At 46.0% G+C, this 23171-nt stretch overlaps 1 protein-coding gene across 1 annotated transcript in view; it reads left to right on the top strand.

The window, feature by feature from the left end:
• Positions 1 to 23171, top strand: part of PIBF1 (progesterone immunomodulatory binding factor 1) — a 1771771-nt gene that overhangs the window by 1007796 nt on the left and 740804 nt on the right. Inside the window, exon 11 of the mRNA XM_069639889.1 lies at positions 12361 to 12526. Within this exon, the coding sequence (XP_069495990.1) occupies positions 12361 to 12526 (166 nt within the window). The remainder of the gene's footprint in view (positions 1 to 12360; positions 12527 to 23171) is intronic.

The raw sequence follows: 23171 nt of genomic DNA, 5'->3' as shown, positions 1-23171 counted from the left end.
GCATTTTTAACAATCAAGGAGGAATATTCCACGCAGCCAGTTTTTGCCAAAGTCTATTCTGCAAAATGGAGTCAAAGGCAGCAGAAAAGTCAATAAATGCACAATATACGGCAGTATCTCTCTGTAACCATGCGTACTCAACTGAAGATAGAAGTATTAGCAGTTTGTGGGTAGTGGTTGCTTTTTTGATTAAACCCATTTGTTTCGGTGGAAGGATATCTTGATCATTACCAGCATTCTATAGTTGGAGTATTCCTGGCACCCTTTTTGTACACTGGCAGAATATGGCTTTCTCTCCACGTTACAGATGGATGCCATACCTGCCTATATGGATGAATAACCGGTACAGCGCATGTGCCCACATTCCGGATGAAAGTTTAAGGACAGCATTGCAAATACCATCGGCTCGACAGCGTGAGATGTATTGAGTCATTCGATAATCATAATGAGGTCAAGTATTGAGGCCTTTAAAGACCATATAGTGTTAGGGAGAGGAAAAGGGGTATCTGTGGGGATGGATAGTGCTAAGAGTGAAGGTAATTTGCTGAGACCATAGGGGTTCAGGAACATACTTAATTGGCAGTATACACTTTGCATTGCCCCCGAGTATGCTCCATAGCTCAGTGTTATTCTTTTTAGAGCCAATACGGGTGAGTTCTTCGTCGCTTTCACATTTACGTTTATATCTCTTTAACCAGATTTAACTCTTCAGGTACTGCAAGAAGGAATCTCTCTGTCTGTAGCTCATCTGGCTTGAGAAGAAAACACAGTGGCGGACGCTCTGAGCAAGAAGAGCACTGTCTCCTACGAGTGGGAGGTAGCTCAGGAAGTCCTTCAAGAGATCTTGACCCTTTGTGGAACCCTACAAATGGATCTGTTTGCTACCAGTGTCAACCGGAAGTGCAAACCGTTCTGCTTTTGGGAATTTTCCCTGAGACGAGCTCTAGGGTACGCGTTCATAGTGGACTGGGAATTTCCACTTCTGTGCGCGTTTCCGCCGATTCCCATCATTCGTCATATTATCAGAAGGCTAAGAACATTTCTGAAATCCATATTCCTGATTGCCCCGGATGGTGCCAGGAGGACGTGCTACCCAGAACTTTGGGAAATGTGCATCTGCCCTCGAATTAATCTTCCAGAAAGAGAGGACCTTCTCTCGCAATTGGTGGGACACAGTCCTCATTCAGAGTTCAAGATCTTCAATCTCCCCGCATGGTTTCTGAGAAGTTGAGTTACAAAGATTGGGACATCCATGATGTCATGGAGGTGTTGCTTTCGCCCAAAAGGCCAGCAAGAACATCTTTATATTGCTGCCATTGGAACAAATGTTGCAGCTGGTGTAGAGCTAAAGGAATTGATCCATTTACTTGTGACACACCATCGGTTTTGTCTTTTCTACTACATTTAACCCATCAGGGCCTGCAGGTTTCTACAATGAAACCATAGACATCCTTTTTCTGAAAGGGTTGACCAACATCTTCCCACCGGTTCCTTTCATTGTTTTGGTCTGGGATGTTAACCTAGTATTAAGTTTCCTGATGGGTTCTCCATTTGAACCATTACCTTCTTGTCCACTTAGGATGCTGTCTTTAAACACTGTATTCTTAACAGCCATTACTTCTGCTCGCAGAGTGAGCGAGCTTCAGGCCTTGTGTTCAAAACCACCATCCACAGACTTTCATAAGGACAAGGTAGTTTTGAGGGTTCATCCCTCCTTTTCTGCCAAAAATAGTGTTGTAATTTCATCTGACACAAAAGATTGTCTTACCAACCTTCTACCCTCCTCCTCATCCATCTAAAGAGGAGAGTTTACACAGACTTGACCCTGGAAGAGCCTTGAGCTTTTACATCACAGATTGATCTTACTTTGTATAGCTGAATGTTACAACCTGGCCGGGAAGGAGGTTTCTGAACGTTTAAGTGCCCACTCGGCCATAGGTGTAGCCACTTCTTCAGCCCTCCAGCGAGGGGTACCGCTACAAGACCTCTGCAATGCTGCCACCTGGTCTTCCATGCATACATTTGCAAAATATTTAGATTCCCTTTCGGGCCGGAATCCGGATTTGGAAAGGCTGTGTTACACAGCATAAACCAAAATTAAATAAAAATCACTCTTCTTACCCACTGCCTTCAACACCACACTGCTATGGGTGAATATAAAAAATGAGGAATATGTGGGAGGACCCAATCCATTCGAAGAATAAATTACTTTCCCCTGGTAATGTTCTTTCGACTCAATGTTCCTCCCACGTATTCCTCCTCCCCCTCCCATTCTTCCACTCCGTCAATAAAGAGTTTCTGTGGTTTATATCTTCCTCTCGATTTACATTCACGTATTCTGATCTTTGAGACTACAGTGCTGGTGAGAGGAAAAATATGAACTGAGGCAACTGGCACGGTTTCGTGCCATATATACCAGCGTCAATGTCATACTCTAGGACGGAGGCTCTCAAGGGATACTAGGACACCTACGCACGGCGCCCTGTGCTAAAAAAGGTTTCCAAGCTGCAAGCAGGATGTCAGAGTATATCAAAGATGAAGAATACGTGGGAGGAACATCCAGTCGAAAGAACATTACCAGGTTTATTGGTATTGATATTTTATTTCGATTGCGCTTGTACACAAGTGTTTCACAAGTGTACACAAGTGTAAGTAATTTGTTCTTCTCATTGTCAAGTTTTGGTGCCAAATAGATTTGTCAAAAATGGTTTATGAGCAGAGTAGTTTGATGATAAAAAAAAAAATCTTTTACCGTACAATGGTGGTTTCATCTACTGAGATGCAAGACAAGAGCCTGAGAGTGCTGGGCAATTGACGAGGAGTGGTTTCCTCGGTTTTGGAATATATAAGTATATGGATAGATTCATACTTATATTGTGACTTTGAGGACTCATCATGTTGTATGTCCATATTGACACATGAGGTATAATTATTTACAAGCAAAAATTGAGGATTCAAACAAATTATCAATGACATGCAAGAAGTAATGTGTGTGTTTGTGTGTGTTTTTTTTAAAAACATATTCTAAGAAAGATGCACCATCTTAAAAACTGACTTGTGTGATGTACTCCAAGTGCAGTTGAATATAAACTTTCTAATGTCTCCATGTACAAGCCATGGTTGTACTGGCTTTTGTTTGTGGCTACACGCTATGGTACCCAGTTGTACTATTTTTCACTCAGAGCGCTACCGAGACCCTTAAACTAACTGCAATCCCTTACAAAGCTGGCCTTTGACTGTAGTTCATTTCATCTAACTGAAACAATCCAAGACTAAACTCCCACAGTGCAATTTACTGCGTTCATGCCTATAAATCTAATGTGCAAAAAACTGCAAACTCCTAATCTTTTGGCTTTGTCGATGCTTGCTCATGTATTGGCAGACTTATTGCAGATTTTCTAGAGTTTATTTTTTCGGTTCTTGTATGAAATTGGTTGGTTAGAATTTTTGGACAATGACTTCAAAAAGGCCCTTGGGTACAATATATTAGAACGATATTTTGATAATGTATGTACATAAAGTGTACTTGATTCTAGATTACGTATAAATGCTAGGATTATGTTGTATTGTGTACAAACACTATTTCCCTTATCGTACATGCTGCCATGCCGTGTAAACAGTAAGTGGATGTAAGTGGATGGCTTTTTGGTTTTTTTACAGGGTTACAGAGTGGTGGTATTCTGGCCCGGACCGATATTGATCAAAGGTCTTTACCCCTCAGAGCTTTCTTTAATCGCATTACGTCATGGGTTAGTTGCCTCCCTTCATTTCCCAATCGTAGGTGTCATAACTAAAACCACTGTTGCAGTCAACACATCTGTATGAAGTGTCCACCAGGAAATCACGAGTTTAAGGATGATGTCTGAACTGACATATTTCCCAAATGTTAGAAACATGCATTAGTTTAGTTTGTTTATTTATAGAGCACACCTAACCCTTAGGTATCGGGGCGCTTGTGGACTACTTACATCTGAGTGTGGATTATGTAAAAGAATTCCCTTTTTCCGCTTTGTAAAGACATGTGCTCGGTTATAGTTGCAAAATGTTAATTAAAAGATGTTGCCACGCAAGTAAATTCAAATAGGCAATTGCTCCAACTGATGAGGTACAGGGGTTGCCGAGTTAGCAGTAGTGCCCGAACGTATACTTAAAGCTAAGTAAGGCAAATGGATAGTTTTGTTCAAAACTGTCGCTGCATCATTTGGGGGAATAGTAAGAAATTCTCTGAAACCTTTTAAATCTGCCCCTATAGGGCCAATTCACCAAGAATCACCCATGTAAAGAAAGCACCGAGGAAGCCTTTTTATTTGTGTGATTTTAAGAAATGTGCAGATGATTGGTTAGCCAGCATCCTTGCAACCCTTGGTGTTAAATACACAAACCCAACACTAATGTATAATAGGCTGCCTGCATCTACGTGGATGCTAGCAGTGCGTTCCACTGTGGCAGGCACTCGAATGCCCGTCATCCTGAACTGTGTGAAACAGAAAAAAACAAATGGATTCTTGTTTGAGATATAGAAATGGAAGTGGCACAGCAGATCATATCGCTGCCACCCTGCTTGAAATAAAGTGCACAGAAGTGAAGGAATTTTCCTTTCGCGCTTTGAAAACAGGAGGTTTAAGACTGGCACCACTTGAATCTGAATGGAATTCAATAAGTTAGGAATGCTTAATTGTAGTATATTTTTATCTTTTATTTATTGGGTATTTATAATGCGCCTATACACAATGTGTTTCGAGTTGCAACAAGACAAGAGGGTGGGGGAAACGGAGAACAAAACAAACACGATCCTACTACTGCAAGCGAAAATAAACGCTAAAAAGAATAACCTATCTGACTTCACTTTGCACACTCCATCATGAAACCTCCCAGCCCCTTCTTCTCACCCCCAAAACCCATTCAGCTTCTCCCCGCTATCCATTGAGGAAGTGGAAAATATTATCTCAAAGCTTAAACCTTCAAATTGCCAAGGCGACACCTGTCCTGCACCAATCATTAAGGAAGCTGTGCATGACCTTGCGCCTTTTATCACTACTTTCATTAACACCTCCTTCAGATCAGGCATCGTCCCAGATAACCTAAAGGATGCCTGGGTCATCCCTTTAATCAAAAAACCCACCCTTGACCCAAGCAACCCTGCCAATTTACCTACTAAAAATCCTGGACTACGCTGCATACCTGCAAATTCAGGCATATCTTGAATCAAACCAATTACTGGGACACCGTCATTCGGGCTTCCGTCCTAAACATGGCACAGAAACTGCCTTGTTAGATTTAAAAACCCAAATTGAGGACCTAAAAGATAAGGGCAAGCTGGCACTCTTCCTTCTGCTCAATCTCTCAGCGGCATTCGACTTGGTGGATCATAAAATTCTCTGCCACCACCTCAAAACTGCTCAGCATTTTTCTGACTCAGCGTCATCTTGGATTAGCTAATTTTTTGCAAATAGAACCATGAGGGTCTTCTCTCCTCTAACCTCTGCAGATCCTGCCCATGTCCCGTGCGGAGTACCTCAAGGTTCCTGTGTATCTCCCACACTATACAATGTGTTTACCAAGCCTCTCTTTGACATACCTGACTATCTGGGTGTCTCTCACACCTGCTACGCTGACGACACCCTGATACTCATCCCCATCTCTGGAGACTTTGCTCTCGACGCTAAGGCTCTTAATGACGTCTACTCTATCATCCAGGCTTGGATGGCTCACCATGGGCTCTGCCTTAATGACGATAAAACAGAGTTACTCATCCTCGGTTCGCACTCCAAATTGGCCAAACTAAATCCAGCTTACAAAACATTCACCATAGACGGTAACCTCATCAACGTGTCGAACACAGCAAAAACCTTGGGCATCTATCTGGACGCAACTCTTTCCCTAACTAGACAAACCAACGCCGTAGTGTCGGCATCTCCATATACCTGCAAACTTATCACAGCCTGCAGATCCTTCCTGAATTCAGAGAATTGCATAATCCTAGCTAGAACATTAATATTGGCTAAAATAGACTACTGCAACGCTCTCTACCTAGGGACCAGTCAAAAGAATATTGTCAAGTTACAAGTTCTACAAAACAACGCCATAAGGGCGGCCCTCAACATCCCTAGAAGATCTCACATCTTAGACATCAGACGTAGCCTTCACTGGCTCCCCGTCGAACAGTGAATATCCCTCAAAACCTTAGCCTTCACTTACAAGGTTCAGAACAAACTGGCGCCAGCTTACATGACTAGCCGCTTCTCGCAGCATGTCACAAGCAGACCGCCGAGATCAGCCTATGTTAACACTCTCACTATACCCAGATTTAAGCTGCAGTCTGCTGGGGGTTCAAGTTTCCCAGTTCTTGCATCTAAACTCTGGAACACTACCCCCGCCACACTCAGAGCAGAACCTACGTTCCTCTCCTTCAAAAACAAACTCTGGCTCCACAAGCTTGATGAGCCCACTACACTCGCTACATAGACACTGAACACTAACTACTTTAGCCCTGCGCACCTTCTCATCTCTCTTCTAATCCAGCTTCATTCCATTTCTTTATATATCATGTACTGTTTTTTTTAAGCCATTCTTTCAGCCTTTTGTATTATCTTGAATAAGACTACGTCAATGTTGTAACATACTATGCCTGCTTGTAACCACTTTCTTGTAACCACGCGCCTAGATGCCTTGGGGCAAGGCTGCGTGCTATAAATAAAATAAATACAAATACTAGGCCTTGTGACATTCAGATTGTGCAAGTGCAGGGGGAGGGGGGTGGAAGTGCCGTTAAGGGTGGCAGGGCCTGTCAGAAAGGAGAGTGCCAGGGGAGGTCAGGTGGACAGAGTCGGGGGGGAAAGCAGAGTGCAGGGGAAGGAAGGTCCACGAGCTAAGTGCGAGCTAAAGTGCTACATGGGTGCAGACCCAGTCAGGAAAGGGGGTGGGGGGACTGGAGGGCAAGTGCATGTTTAGGGGGGAGGAAGAAAAGGAAGGTTTTAAGAAGCTTCTGGACCTTAAGGATATACGGCTCAAATACGAAAGGGCCTGGGAGGCCATTACAGAGGGAGGCACCTGCGGAGGAGAGATCTACCCCCCAATCTGCTTGGAAAAGCGTCTGATCTGCAGAGTTAGCTAGATGACTGAAGGGTTCTAGCAGGGAGGTATTTAGGGAGAGCGAGTTGGATGTAGAGGGGTCCCAGGCCCCAGAAAGCCTTGTGGATGATGCAGAGGGTCTTGAACTTCATTCTCACAGCAACAGGGAGCCAGTGGAGAGATTTTAGGGCTGTAGAGATGCAGTCCCTGGGCTTCAGGCCAAGAATAAGTCTTGCAGTCCTGTCCCGGATTAGTTGTAAGGGGTGAAGGGAAGAGCTAGGCAGATTGAGAAAGAGGCTGTTGCAGTAGTCCAGCCTAGAGAGGACCAGAGGTCTGAAGACATTACATTTCTGGGGGAAGCTGAGCAAAGGGAGAATGCTTGGTATAGTCTTTATAATTGGCAAGGTCCGTGCTGTGAGGAGAGGAGGAGAGAGAGGAGTCAAAGATGACATCAAGGTTTTGCCTCACAAGAGGGTGAGGGGAGAGGGCCCATGGAGGGCGCCCAGAGTTTGGGAGGGAAAGAGGGAGCAGGTGTCCTAATAAGAAGGATCTCTCTCTTACTGGCATGAAGGCAGAGGTAGTTAGAAATGCACCGTGCCTGAATAGCAAGTAGGCAGTCAGGAATGAGAGAGGTGGAGGCAGAGAAGATGAGCTTGAAGGAGAGTTGTGTGTCATCCGCATAACACTGGAAGTTAGGATAAAAGGTGGAGATCAGATGGGCTAGAGTTGCCAGGTTGATGTTGAAAAGCCAAGGGGAGTGGATAGCGCCATACGTTGCTCCGCACGTGGAGAGTGAAATGGTGGAGAGAAAAGGGCCCAGTTGAACCTGGGAAGGTATGGAGCACTGCAGTAACAAACCATCCAAGGCACACAGACAGAAAAGCATAAAACAATAGATAAACCAAGAGTGACCTCCTGGTATTGCATGCACACCCTAAGGTCATGCATTCCTTAACTCTATTACCTGATATATTCATGAGTTTTGTAGACAAATGTATTCTTGTAAACAACAATCTGGTGATTCAATCTTTTTAATATAAAACAATTAAATGCGAAATAAGGAAACCAGATCCATATGAAACGTAATAAGACCAATGCGTTTCGGACAAAGGTCTGTCATACAGGGCGAATCTGTAAAAATATGTGCAAGAGACAGACGTTTAAAATCGTTAATACAATCCAAACACAATTCAGCGGTAACCTGTGCATATACACTAATAGCTAAACATAATGTCTACCTGTATCCAATAGCACTTGCCCTTAAATCACTGTGTGGATAAAAAAAGGACCAATGCAAAGGCAGATGGACCCATTTAATAGCATGCAGAAAGCAACCATTTAAATCTACAATGGTGTCCACGCAAAGTAATACCTGAATGCTAGCGTTTACTAGCTGGTCCTTCAATCTCCTATACCCCAACAAGCTGAAAAACGTACAAAATCAAGAAAAAGGAACACAATTCAAAAAGAAGTTGAAAAGTAACAATAATAATAGAATACTATTTTTCCCTATGTTCGCATTGGGGTTATAAGTATATCAGGCAGGAGACACAGCACTATTTTTAATGGGAAATTTGGGATTTTGCCCCCCTAAATCGGGAAGGTTGGCATGTGTAACATGTCTGAAATACATTTTATGTCACTAAATCATACGAATGTATGCACCCCCCGCATGTTCCATGCAATAATGTCGCCACAAAAAACCGCAATTTTTCGGCGATATTTTTGCATGGCGAGATTTTTGTGGCGACATTATTACATGGAACCGATTCAGAGGGAATGCAACATTGACAGTGCAACAAGGCACTAGGAGTTACCTTTGTCAGGACTTGAATCACTTCCTAGGATGGCTGGAAGTAGGTCCTTGTAGCTGGTAAGCTGTGGGTGCTGCGGGAGTTGCTTTCCTTCCGGATGACCCTCCGAATGATTCTTCTTGGCCACCGGTCTTGGCAGTGAGCAGCGGAGAGCTGCAGAGAGTGCCGTTAGCTTTAAGCTACGGTTTTATGCTTGCTGGCTATAGGCAGTGCTGGCTATTTGCCGCAATCTGGCCCAATCAGGCTGGTCAATGGGGCTTGTGAACACCCCCATGATGCGTGGCAAAGAGCCCTCCAATAGAACCCCATTCAACCAGTTCTAGAAACCTAACCCCGAACTACAACAGAAAACTCTAACCCCACCAGAGAGCCAAACACCCTCCAGCAACTACCTCGCCCCCACCCTTCTCTCCAACCATAACGACCCAATAGCTCTTGGCATATCCAGGTATACCTGCTTCCCACGTGCCCCCTCCCTCCTACCAGGTAATGCACAGCAGTGGTGCTCTTAACCGACACCTAGAAAGTCAGTGTCGGTCGACGCTGGCATGCCACAAATGAGGCAGGTGGCAGGCTGCCAGCCCCCGTAAACTAAGGGAACAAGGGCGACCGCAACAGCCCGGCGTGCCAATTTTTGCCTCCCGCAACTCATTCAACCTTATGCCCTGTAGATAAACAGTAATTGCAATTTCAGGCAGCAGGTGTCTCCGTCATGGTACCTTCTTTCTTCTCGTCAGCAGTTGAGCAATCCCCAGCAAGTCTATCCACAAGTTTGCCTCCCTAGAGTCCTCGAATAAATTTGATTGCCCATTGTGGAACACCTTCAGCTTCATGGGGTAAACAAGCATATATCTAAAGTTCGCTCGGCGCAGCCTCTCAGTGGGTCTAAACGTTGCCCTCAGTTTTTGCACCAGCTGTGTTTAATCTGGGTAAATGGTGAGCTTCAAGGACGCTCGCTCTTATCACCCCGCCTTCCCTGGAGAAAGCCAGTCTCGGTTGTCTGTCCTTGTAGTTTAGGATTTTGGTGATCATCAGTCTTGGAGGGGTTGGGGGGTGAGAGTGGGGCAGCACCGGTCGTCTTTGTCTCTTGGCCAAGGACCTGTGTGCCTGCTCCACTGCAAATCCCTGTGTTCCTGGGCTGACCTCTTGTAATAGGTTTTCTACTTAGGAAGTAGGATCCCATCCACACACTCCTTCGGGCAGTCTAAGGATCTGTGTGTTATTCTGCCGTGGTGTGCCTCCAGCGTCCTCTGCGCGACATACCAGCTGCTGTACTGTCTCCACCAATGTGGCGATTTCAGATTGGTTCCCAGAAACATTAGCTCTGTTCTCCTGCACCTGTGCTTTCGTGTTGTTGAGCTGGTCTGCCAATGATCGCACATCCTGTCTATGGAGGCCGACGTCTGAGTTTCGATTTTGTGTTCCAGGGACTCCTGCAGTGTTGCAATTGCATCCAATATCCGCTCTTGGCCCCGGGGGACTAATTGACGCAGCAGCAGGATCCCCACTGCCATGCAACTTTGGCTGGGATGCACCGCCTCCCTTCCTCTGGGTGAAAGCTTCCATGACTGTCTGCCTGTTCTTGCTTCTGTTGTTTGCCCGGCATCCGTAAATGTTTGGGCGCTCCAAAGGTCTAACAAGACGGAGCTCAGTCGCTCCCCCCAGCAGCACCCCTGTGCCTCCGCCTAGTCACTAAGGGCAGCTCGGCAACTGTAGACTGTCAGGCCAGCCCACCTATGCCCGTGCTGCACCAAGACAGTGCATCCAGTTCACAGTTTGCCCCTGTCAGGCTGACCAAGCCCGCATGTTTGCAGCCCCACCTGAAAATGCTTTCCTTCTCCAGCAGGTGAGTTCACTATGCAGGTTAAAAGCTGGATCCGCTGGGTTCTGCAGTGCCTCCAAGCCTGCTTCCGCAGCAGAGGCCCCTCACCAACAACCCGGATGCTGAGCAGGACGCCTCCGGTGGCAATGATGACCCCCTCCCAGCAGCCCGCTTATCCCTCGTCATCACCGATGGCTGCCTATGGATGCCTTGGGGATAATGCTGGTCCTGTTGCCGCTGCAGGTCGAGCCGCCCGCCAGCTTCAGTATCTCAGCTATGTGATGATCCAGCACGGCGGCCAACCAAGCGGGGGGGTCGGGCTCCCGCCCGCTCTCTGCTGCCCTCTCTCTGCTGCGGCTGGTGCTCTCGGCCCCCTGGGAGCCATGAGCCCGTCCAGGAGCAAGTATGCTCTTCACACGGCCGCGGGGCGCACTGTCCCTCCTCGAGCCACACCGTGCGCAAGGGACCACCTACCTGGCACTGTCTCCTGGGGCAACCTGCAATTTGCAGGCAGGCCGCTGTGGCCCCCGCCACACCAGAGCAGCCCAGCCATGCAGGGTCGCCGCTGTGTGAGCACGATCTCCCCCTGACCCATGCAGTGGCCCATAGGTCAGCATGCTCCCGGCCTTTGCAGCTCCAGGTCCCACCAGACCAGTATGGCAGTACGCTTCAGCGCCCCACCCATGCTACCTCATTCAGTGGGTGCCATGCCGGATCACTCTGGCGTTGCTGTTTGGAGGCTGTCTCAGGCCACCACAAAGCCCTTAGCTCAGCGCCTGGAGAATCGGTATGCTTCAGTCACACTCCGGAGCAGGAATTCTGTTTTAAATTGTATTTTAAAAGTATGATTGCGGGCAGATCAATGAAGGATCTGTTGGGAGCACAGAGAGGCTGCTTTTCAACACCTGGCTGCTGGCCAGGCCCCCGCAGGTGAGATAGTTATTGCCAGTTGAAAGTGAACTTGTTTATTCCCCCCTCAACCTCCTTAGTATCATATTGTTTGAAGTATTCTTGCAAACCATGTACAGCACGACAGAAGGTCCCAGGCCAGTCTGAACTTGTAATTTGTTTGTATGTGAATGTGTAAATATGTGATGATGTCATGACCTCCCACAGAAGACTCCGGAAAAGAGGGTGCTATGAATATGATCTGATGATGGTAGTTAACCAAAAGTGACCATTGAGAATGTGGGATTTAGAGATGATTGGATTTCTTTTGTATAGTTTTGACCAATCATGTGTGGGGGATGACTTGTAATAAAATATGTGGGAGTGTTTTAACTGTTGCAAAATGTATATAATGTGAAGTGTTTGTGTGGTTCAGGGAGACTCTGGTTAGTTTGACTCTAGAGCGTCATCTACCTCCTCCCGGCTGATTGTACAAAAAACGTGCTTTACCGACAAACATGCACTCTTCTTAAGTGGTAGGCCTATTTTGGGTTAAGGTGTTTAGAGGCCCCTCCACACAAACACTTACTGTGCTTTGTTTAGTTTTATCAAAATCTTCTGAAGAAGGTTGATGAGGCTCTTAATGTGCATTAACAAAATGTTTTAGGTCGTATGCTGACTCACACAACAGCTTAACCAGCTGTCTGTTCTAAACAGGCCTTTTGCTCCTTGTCTAAAAAATATGCCTTGGCCATATACTTTCAGGTACAGACAACTGCAGCTCAGTACAGAAAGCAAGGTGTCAGAGCTGCTCCATCAGTCGAAGCTGAAGTCCTTTGAAGCTGAGCGTGCTCATGTGGTGGAAGAAGAGACTGCCAGAAACCTCATGCAGTGTCAGCTGGAATGTGAAAAGTACCAGAAGAAACTGGAGGTATTCTGAAACATATGTATTCACTGGGTGCCATTATTTGATTCTTCTGAATTGCATTTCCATTTTTCTGTTAAGTCGTCTGTTTCTGACATTGTTTTTGAATATAATTTGGCTGTAATTGGCTCAGCCAGAACAGAGGTGGGCCCTATACCAAGTAACTGGATTTACTCGGTTTCCTGATGTATTGCGCGGGTTCTGGACCAACATGGGAATTGATCCATATATATAGTGGCGTCTTTTGTTATGACTAAATGCAATGTTTGTGTTTCATTCTTCTTTCTTGGTTATATGTTGGTGGTGGTGTACTTCTCAGATAGCTCTTATTTTTCTACATAAGAACTGCCTAAAGACAAACTTCACATTTCTTACTTTGGTACTGTACCCACGCTTTGGTCAACATTACTGCAATAATGATGCTTGTCTGCAAATTAATTCTGCAAAATCGGTTTCAGAAAGACATTTTTTGCACAACAAGCTACTTGCATACTTGATTGGTCCAGCTTGAATTTCTTACAGAGTGGTATCTCCATAAAAATTTATATTTGAAGAATCTAATGCGTGACAAATATGAGAAACTGTAGGCATGTGTCTCTAGACAATGTGCATTATTACAAAGGCTAGGCACAATTACACTTTTTCCTGTGCACTATAAGCCGAAAACAGATTGTTGCCCAAGTCGCTTGCACTATTTTTATTGACCTCAGCAGGATGAAATTCTGAGTAGGCCTGCTTCGATTAGTACCTGTGACCATGAGGTGAAGCAGAGATGTAATTTAGCGGTCGCCAGGGGTCGCACTGCGACCCTGAAGCCTCCCTTGCTACCCCTGTGGTCTTCCTTGCTACCCCTTTTTTCTTTTTTGCAATTGATGCTCCTTGGCTGTGGACAGCAGCATTTGGCTCTTTGTTTCTGGAGTGGCTGGGTTTCTGGTAGGTTCGAATCCCAGCAAGGTCCACTCAGCCTTTCTTCCTGCAGAGGTTGATAAATGAGTACCAACACAGGCTGGGTGATATTGTATGCATATTTGTTCTATATGAAGCAATTAAGCGTAAGTGCTATATAATAACACATAATCATTTGGCCTTGGACGTCTGCTTGCATTCACAGTAATTTGGTAATGTGGGCCTATAGGCACTAAAAATAATGATGCACATTGTGATCCATTCTTGAATGCAATGTACATCACTTTACAGTGATACAGTAACCATATTTTTCATAGTGTACTTAGAAACAATGCCATGTGATGCCACTTTCTGTTTTGTCAAGGGGTGAAAGGTTGTGTTCCTTCGCTTCCTTTGATTTCACTTTGGGGTGTGGGGGGGGGGGGGTCAGATGATATCACTTCCTGTGATGTCATCAGAGGTCAAGGGTCGTGTGATGTCACTTCCGCTACCCCTGGCATTTTGGTGAAATGACGTCCCTGAGGTGAAGTCTGATAGAATATATGTCCTGGTGACATAAGGTGCTTGATCAACAATGGCATATTTAATGCTCATTTAAAACAGTTTATCTTGACTACATCCTGCTTTTCCAAGCCACCCCGATTTAATCCATAATTTTTGATTTTCGTCATGTAATTTCTGTCCTGGGTTTATCCTCGTTTGTGCAGTGCATTGCTGAAAATTATATAATAATCATGCCAAGCATAATAATTAGTTTACTTTTCACTTGTGCATGGCATTACCATTCCATTTCTCTTTCTAGAAAAGTCAAATTACCTCCCTAACTCTAGTAGCATCTGTTCTAGCAGATATTTCCATTTTAATATGCTTTGAACTGTAGATATATTTGACAATGTGAATATTTCCATGAATGAGTTTCATGTACCAAAACCGTGGTGGTAGAGTGTGACAAGGCCAGCAATCTGGCCTTGTCAAGAGGCGATGGGAGCTTGCCTGGGAGAAATCCTTGGAGCCAGTACTACCTCTGAGATGGACTGTGGAAGCTGAGAGGGCCCAAACCCTGCCCCCCGCTATGCCCATCGTTTCTATGCAGACCACTTATCCTCCAACCTTGCCTCCATTTTCTTTTGATTTCAGAGCTCCAACCGCAGAATCAGAAGTGCTGAAAAAGCAGCGAATGGAAGAGTGATCGGGAGAATCACTTCTCCTCTGCAGCGATCAGCCACAGAGAACACAAGAGCAGCCGCCTGGAAGGGAAGCGGAACCACTGCTGCAAACATACACTAGAGGTGACAGTGCTTAGAGACAAAGAGAGAGTAATGCAGCTTCTATACATGCTGAGCTGCCGAACAAAGCAGGCAAGCCGGCACATCAACCAAGAGGTTCCCTACGCAACCGGGGACCAAGAGGGGAGAAGTTCCCACCCTCTCCTAATAGACTTACCGGTAGACTCAGTGAAACAGGGGCCTGTAACGTGAACATGAGCCACCATTTCCATTATGTGGCAAGCACCATTTCCAGTATGTAGCCGGTCAGAAAGCACAGCGAGTAGAAAGCTTGCTTTGACATGCGTGCAGAACTTGCGGATGCAGGTTCGAATCTGAACTCAGCCTTTTGACCTTCCGAGTTCAATAAATGAGCACCACACACCATGGGTAAGGAGTGCCCAGATGCCTGAGGTTTTCTAGCGCTATATAAATGCAACAAAACAAAAAAAAAGTGTGGGAAAAGCGGGTGGGGCTTTGTCTGCTACTTATACACATGTCCCGATTGGAGAAGACTGGGCCAGATTGGTCAGTGTGACAAATCCAGGGAATTTGTCCCCCCTCCCCTCTGGGGATCCACCTCCATTTGGGACTGGGAAGGTGAGCCCTTTTAAGCTTAACACCCACTAAGGGGACAGGGCAAGGGGGATTCCACTGGGGGGGTGCCCCATGAGGAAAGAAATTCCTGGAGAGGTTCACGTGTTCCCATTCCTTGTTTACAGAATCCCATACGTGTGTTGGCTACATGGGGATTGATGAATATAATAAGCTTTCAAAGCATGTATTTAAGAATGGTGTGGCTTCTGACCCTCGGCAGGCACCATACGCAAGTCAGCGTAGAGAACCAGTCAAAAGCCCTCACCTCGCTACAGCAGTAGTAGAGCGCCCATCCATGTCTTTGGTGGACCAGAGAGAGGCATGCAAAGCCACACAAATGTCCCTTCCTTGGACGGAATGACCTGATGCAGAGAAAATGCACCAGATGTAATGTTTGGGACTGCAGTTAAGCCAGTGGAAATCTCAGCTAACGGGAAGCAACAAGGAGGAAGCAGGTCCTGCGCAGGCAGCCCAGTGGGAAATGCCAGAGTCTCTGGATTGCGAGGAGACTCCAAGCTGCCACTGGGAATGCACTAGACGCTGGCGAGGAAGGAGCAGCCTCTCCCACGAGGTTGCCAGATGATGACCGGACATAGATCTGCTGCTTCCCCGAGCATAGGAGCACAGCAAGACAGAAAAAGGTATGCGTTTGTTCGGGGTAGTTGAGAGGTGGCCAGTACAGTTGAAGCACGGCGCAAGGTGCGACAGACGACCCTAAGAAAAGAAGGGGTAAAAATGAAGGTGTCTTAAAGCTGAGTAAGAAACAGACCCCAAGAGGGGGTGAAGGTGAAACTAGCCATTGTTTGGCAGAGAAGCAGATAACACCAGGGGGTGAAAGAAAAACGACCCTAAAAGGTGTATGGGTGAATCAAACTCAAGGTAGTGCAAGGAAGAAACCCAGAGACATGGAAAGAGGAGGAACAACCCTAAGAGGGGGGAGAGAATGAGACCACTTTAAAACAAGTGTAAAACTAACAACCCGAAGGTGGGATAAACAGGAGACCGCTTCATGGTGGAGTAAGCAGCCAACAAGATCCAACTGTGTCAAGAGAAACTCCGCTCCGAGCTGGGCTGGAGAAAGGGAAACCTCAATGTGGGGAGAAGGTTGTCAAAGACCCAGAGGGGAGCAACCACCGACAAGAGTGGAAAGGAATTTCTGGGAACCTTTCAAATACAAAAGCACGGAGACGACTCTGAATTATAAATATCAAAGCCTTAGAGTACCAAACACCTGCAACTGGAACACAGTCTATGACCAAGTTAAAGCCCAGGAAAAACATAGGGCGGGAAAAGACGCTAAACTAAAGAGTACACTTTATCCATTAAGAGGGAGGTGAAAGGGACCATTTGATTCAAAGAGGGCTCCCTGTCCCAATGTTAAGTCAACACAAAGACAGAACAGGGGGCTCATCGTTCAATTTCTGGGGCAGGAAGCCATTGCATTGTTTTGATTGATTTGTTATTTTTTCTGTATTAGTGGTAGGGACAGATCTTGGGGTAAGTTCGGTTCTGGACGATGGACAAAGCGTATGGTACTGAACCTTCTCACATGCACCCTTTTGTCATCTTTCTTTAGGCTAGGGCCTATACGATCACGGACAGAGAGGACTATTTGCGTGAATAAACCGAACAGTCATCAACATGTTACCTTGTCTTTCTCCTGATTCTGACTAACACACAGAGAAAGAGATCCAATCCTGGCCAAGAGAGGGCAATATAAACCAGGAGCATGAAGTATGTGTTATTTGGGTGAGGTCAGGGGTGGAGGTCGAGGATGACCAAGATACCAGCATGAGAGAGGATGGAGTGATAAACCGTGTAGGCGATTTGTGGAGCAAGTGAGGCATTGGCTAGTTTGAAGGGGGATGGGGATGGTGATGGAAATCACTGTGAGACCGTCTAAGGGTCTTTAATAACATTTGTGGGCCCTATACCTATCCCTCTCTAGCTCCAGTCTCCCTTGGGCTTCCCTCCTTAGCCTAGGCATCCATGAGTTCCAGTTAATGCTAATTATCTGCTCGAAAACCCCCAATGTCTAGTTCTGCTTGAGCTACAATGGTCACCCTAAATGGCGCATCTCTAAACTCTCTCGTACTTCACATCTGTCCCTACACTATGGTAATGTTTGCGATCTATAGAAAGTTGGGTTAGTGCCTTAGTCACTCAGTTTGATTTGGGCCAGTTCTTAGCTATATATCCCTTCTGCTATTACCACTCCTCCTCCGCCTACTATCGCCAGTACTCCCAATAATACCACTGCTCTTCCCCCTGTTACCCCTGCTCTTCCCCTACCACTCTTACTACTATCACTACTGCCCCTCCTCCCATTTATTTATACCAGGAGGAACAATGCTCTTTCGACCACTAAAGAACAGACAAGCGATACATCTGATCTGATGAGAAGCTGTGAGCTTCTTACAATGGGGCGAGTTCGAGTGACATTCTGACCAGGTTTGGGCGGGGGGGGGCTAAATGGAACAGTCACTGGGGACAATACTTGGGTGGACATACATAGATCAAGGACAACCATCATTAGACATTTTTAAGTGTAGTTAGGCAGTACGGCCAGCTGGGTTAAGGATGTGACCATGATGGATGAGATGCTTGAGTGGAGGCAGTAGAAAGTGAGGGACAGGGTAGAGGTGATGGGCAAAAACATTAGCTAGAAGGCAGATGAGAGGTAGGTTAAGAGGGTATCTCTGAGGCGAGGAGGTAGGCTTTTAATTTGGTTTTGAACAAATCATTATGGACGGTTTATCGGTTGTCTGGGGGAAGATAATTGCATGCAAATGGAGCACAAATAGAGAAAGAGCGGGAGTGACAGGAACACAGGGAGGGTGAGGTCCTACAAGGGTAGTAAAGGATGCAGAGCAAAAATTACGAGAAGGCTTGTACAGTTGGATAGATTAGGATAAATATGGTGGTGCCTTTATGTGGATAGATTTGTGAACCAGGAGCATAAATGTAAATCGGGCCCTGTTTTGCATTGTCAGCCACCCAGTCTAGTGACAGTACGAGGAAGTCGGTGTGAAGTGAGGGAGTTAAAAAAAAGAATTCTGGTAGCAAAGTTAATGATCTTGTCGAGAGGGCAGAAAGCATACTTGGGGAGATCGAAGAGGATGCTGGCACAGTAGTGCAGTTTGGAGATTATTTAAGAGATGCTTGGCTTTGTTGAAAGGAAGGAGGTGCCTGATTTCCCTAATATTTAGGCGGTGAGGCAAGCCGCCATTGCAGTTTTGGAGATGAAAGTAGGGAAGGTTTGAGAAAGGTCATAGATGACACTGAGGTTTCTAGCTGAAGAAGAGTAGGGGAGAGTGTCAGGTGGGAACGGGATAGGCAACGGAAGAGATGAGAGAGAGAGTATGTGGCAGGGAAGAGCACCTCTGTTTTGGTAGAGTTTAACATCAGAGAGTGCAAAGCTATCCCATATTTAATGGCAGAGAGACCGTTTGAAATGTTGATGGATAGATCAGAGGAGAGTTCAGGAAAAAAGATGATTTGGGTGTCATCGGTGAAAAGTTGGTACGAAAATCCAAAGGAGGAGATTAGTGACCAAGACCAGATGTGTAGAGTTTTAAGAGAAGAGAACCCAAGACTTAGTCTTCTGGAACACCAACAGTTGGAGGAGTACGTTGAGAGGTGCTTTTGCTCCAGGATGCAAAGAATTGGCGAGGTGCCTGGTAGGATTCAACCTGGGCAAGGACTTCATCGCGAATACCAAGAAAGAGTATATTAATGAGATCAGAGTATTCAACAGTGTCAAAGGGAGTGGACAGGTCAAGGAGAATTAGGATAGGTTGGAGTGCTTAGCAGAGAAGATGAAGTTGGAGACATTCATGAGAGCAGTTTCCGTGGAATGACAGGAGCATAAACCTGCTTGAAGGGGATCTCGAAGGTTGTGGATGTCTAAGAAATTGATAAGACGGTTGAATACAAATCTTTTGAGCACTTTAGACTAGTGCGGAAGGGGAGACACAGGGTGAAAGTTCGCCAGAATTTTTGGGTCAGTCCCTTGCCTTTTTAGGAGAAGGATGACCACGCTGTTTAAAAAATGGAGGGAAAACAAGCAGGGTAGAAGGATAGGTTGAAGAGTTCAGCTAGGTGGGAGGGCATTCAAGGGGCAATAGGCTCGACTAGCTGAGGAGCAAGAGGCTCTGATGGGGCAAGAGGGGTTAGCCTTCATCAGTAGAGATAATACTTCAGTATTAGTGTGACTAAAGTTGGAGATGGAGGCAGAGGATGTTGGTAGAGTAGGCGGAGTGTAGAATGTAGAAGTAGGGAGTGTGAGGAAGGTCAGGAGAGTCACTAATTTTAGAAATGTTTGCAGCAAAGTATTCAGCTAGGTCATTTAGCTGTGAGAGCGGAGTTGATAGTCATAGGTTTAGGAGTGATTTTAGGGTGTGTAGCCAGAGAGTCTGGTTGGAGTGATAGTCAATGAGGGTGCAGTAGAAATCTGTTTTCACTCTATCAATAGAGGTCTTGAGAGTGTGTGGTAGAGAGGTAAAGTCTCAGGTCCTCATGCGAGTGGGAATGCCTCCATTTGCGTAGCAGCCGACGCATGTCTGTACAGAGAGAACATATGAATGGGGTGACCCATGGTTGAGGATACTGAGAATTAGGGAGGGAAGTTTAGCAGTGGGAAGTGAGTGGAGAATTAATTGTATAGTAGTGATTGGAAGCTGGAGAAGGCAGTGTTTAGTGGAAGAGGCAACAGATGTGAAGGAGGGTGAGAACTGTAGTTCGGAGAGAAAGGGAGGAATGGCAGACAGTTTAAATGTCCTTTTAGCAATAGGTGAGGAGATGTCAGAGGGTGGAAAGGAGATAATGGTGGAACAATGGAGTGATCAGAAAGGGATGTGTGACAGTACTATTAGTGGATGAGAGAGAGGTAGAGCTGACTGAGATGCAAAGAGTTGTCCTGGTGTGGGTATGTAGGTTATGGGTAGAGTGGCGAGCGTGGTAATTAAGAAAAGACTGAAGTTCAGATTTCTGAGAAGTGGTTGGAGAGGTAAGGCTAAAGTCACCTTAGAGAATGAGGCATTGTTAAGTGGAAAGAGAATCCAGGAATTTCCCAAGTTCCTCAAATAATGGTCCAGTGGGACAATGCGGGCGATAGATGGAGAGGATGTGAACCAGTTCAGGGGGAGCAATAGTAGAGATGGTGAATTCAAAACCGGTAGGAGAGAATGTGGCATTGGAGATTTGCGAGGCATTGAGGCATGAACAGAGTAGATGGCCAACTCCTCCACCTTTGCCTATCGGACGAGGATAGCGAACGAAGGATAGTTTGGAGCCATGTAGGGCCGTTAGAGTGGCATTTTGAGATGGAGAAATCCAGGTTTTTTGGGATAGCGTGTGAAAGTAGTCAGTGATAAAGTATGTTTTGTTGCATACAGATTGAGCATTCCTTAGTGCAATGTTCAGTTGATGCGGTAAGGAAGAGAAGTTGAGTCGCAGAGGGAGAGAGGCGAGGTTGATGGGTGTTAGGGAAGGTATGGTTAGCTCATTGGCTTTGTTGGAAATATGAGCTGCAAGAGAGATGGAGCAGTGCTAGTTTCGAGATGTGAGTTTTATGATAGGAATAGGAAAGGAGGAAGTTGTAGCATGATTGGAGAAAGCATAGGGAGAGGGAAGAGCAGCAGGAGTGAAGGCATTGGAGGGGAGCATTGCAGTGTTTTGCGACAGCACAGTAACTGGCAATCTAGGTGCAGCAGGGAGAAAGGCAAAGGATCATAGGCCAAGTGGCTGTTCAGCAGCTGGTCTTCACCCTTCACTGTTCCACCCTTAACCCTTAACTAGACGCCCTTTGGGAGTCCCAAACTGATAACACACGCTCTCGTCACCTCATCGCCTAGTGCATCAGTGGTTGGTCTCTGATTTAGTCCCTGGTGTTGCTAGGATGAGGTGATTTTCATTTTTTTTTCCTTTTTCTTTTTTTTTCCATTCTTGATTGGTGTTCCCAGAGGAGTCTTCAGCTGGAGTGTGGGCCAACTCAAGATGGCTGCAGGAAGTGATGTCTTTCCAAGAGGGCCACTACTACATCTTCTCTCACTACCTCTCCTCCCACTACAACCACACTATTGCTAGGGTCTTTATCTGTTTGTCTCACACAAATGTACACTCCCACTGCAGAAGCTTTTTCCCCGAGGCTTTGGATGTAGGAAAATACAGTTCCACAGGTTTCTGTTCCTTTTTCCAGCTGGTCTCTTGGTCCTTAACCACAGACATCTGACCTCATCTGGTTTGCCCATGGCTTCCCCTTCCTGTTTCATGCTTTAATCCACCTCCCTGTGCCCTGATTGGTCAGCTGCCCTTAACCAAATAACAGGTCTTCCCCTTCCGTGAAGTGCATGTGCAGCTGGGAGTCTTCAAAAGGGGGTGAAGCCCTTTCCATTTCCTTTGCGACATCAGGCCTTAGGTGGAAATGTATGTCGGAAAGGTGGTGTCCTGGTACGTTTGCCCGTTAATATCAGCGGGTGGAGGTAAGACCTAGGAGGAGTGACGGCATCAAAGGGACAGAAGATTGGTGGGAGGAGTGAGGTGGAGTGGAGAACCAGTAACCATAGAAAGGGAGAGGTAAGAGTGAGCATGTTCGAATGGGCCTGAATCAAACAGCTTATTTGCAAGTTACTATCCAAACTTCCATTAGAACACTGACCACTGGAGAGGGTAGGGAGAGTTTGGAAGTCTTTGGGGGAGTCTAGCAAGAAGGCATTAAGCCTTTATGGTCTAGGCTCCAGCAGAAGATTGTTTGTTTGTTTATTATTTGTAATGCACCGAAATACCCTAGGGTAACAGGGCGCAGCAGATACAGGAATTTGCGAAACTTAGTTACAGCCAATAAAATATATACAGGGCATGAACACAATAATAATGAAAGTAAGCAGTAATATATACATATATCCAGTTAACAGTTGTGTATCTAGTATGTCCAAGTGACAGGTGGGAGATGCGGAAACCTGGCACAGTAGGTTTAGACAATGGCTGTCTTCAGCCAAGACATCATCTTGGAACGGACGTTTTGGTAGGGTAAGTCCATTCTAAGAGTGGGTGGTAGGGAGTTCCACAGTTTAGCCGCTTTCACTGGGAAGCTATTACCTCCTATGGTAGAGCGTTTGTAGTTCGGGATAGAGAGGCAGTCTCTGTATGCTGTCCTTGTCGGTCTCAAGGACGTCAGTCTGTGAAGTCTGTTGATCAGGAAAATGGGGGCCGTGTTATTGATGGACTTGTGGGTAAGTGAGGCAGTTTTTAGGGAGGTTTTGTCTATAATGGGGGTCCAATTGTTCTGCTGGCTATGTGCTGTAATGTGGTCTCTTCTTGAGATGCCCAAGGCCGCTCTGAGTGCGTTGTTCTGGAGGGTTTGTAACTTGCTAGTAGTGGCTTTGGAGGACCCAAGATAAAGGGCGTTGCAGTAGTCTAAGCGGGATAGTATGAGGGCTCTGGCCAGGGTCAGGCAGCTGGTGTCAGATAGAAAAGGTTTGGCTGTACGGATCAATTTACACGTGTAAGCCGTGGAGGAGGCTAGTGAGTTCACCTGTCTGTTAAAGGTGAAATTGGAATCCAGGTAGAAGCCCAATGTTTTGACTTCGTGTCCCACTCTGATAGTATTGCCATCACTTATGAAAGATGAGTAGGCTGGGCTTAATTTCTTTAGGCTGGCAGTGGTGCCCAAGGTGATGAGTTCAGTTTTATCATCATTCAGGCATAGACCGTGAGTGGCCATCCATGCCTGGATGATGATGTAAACCCTATTCACCAAGGCCAAATCCTTTCCATAATCTCCAGAAAGTGGAAGGAGGATCAGGGTATCATCTGCATAGTTAGTGTAGGTGATTTTGAGATGATCCAAATCATCGAAAAGGGGCTTGGTAAATATGTTATAC

The sequence above is a fragment of the Ambystoma mexicanum genome, chromosome 7q, assembly GCF_040938575.1.
Source record: "Ambystoma mexicanum isolate Mex_15411 chromosome 7q, UKY_AmexF1_1, whole genome shotgun sequence".
NCBI classification, from domain to species: Eukaryota; Metazoa; Chordata; class Amphibia; order Caudata; family Ambystomatidae; genus Ambystoma; species Ambystoma mexicanum.
The sequence above is the reverse complement of the archived record's forward strand: the minus strand, read 5'-3'. Positions and strand labels throughout refer to the sequence as shown.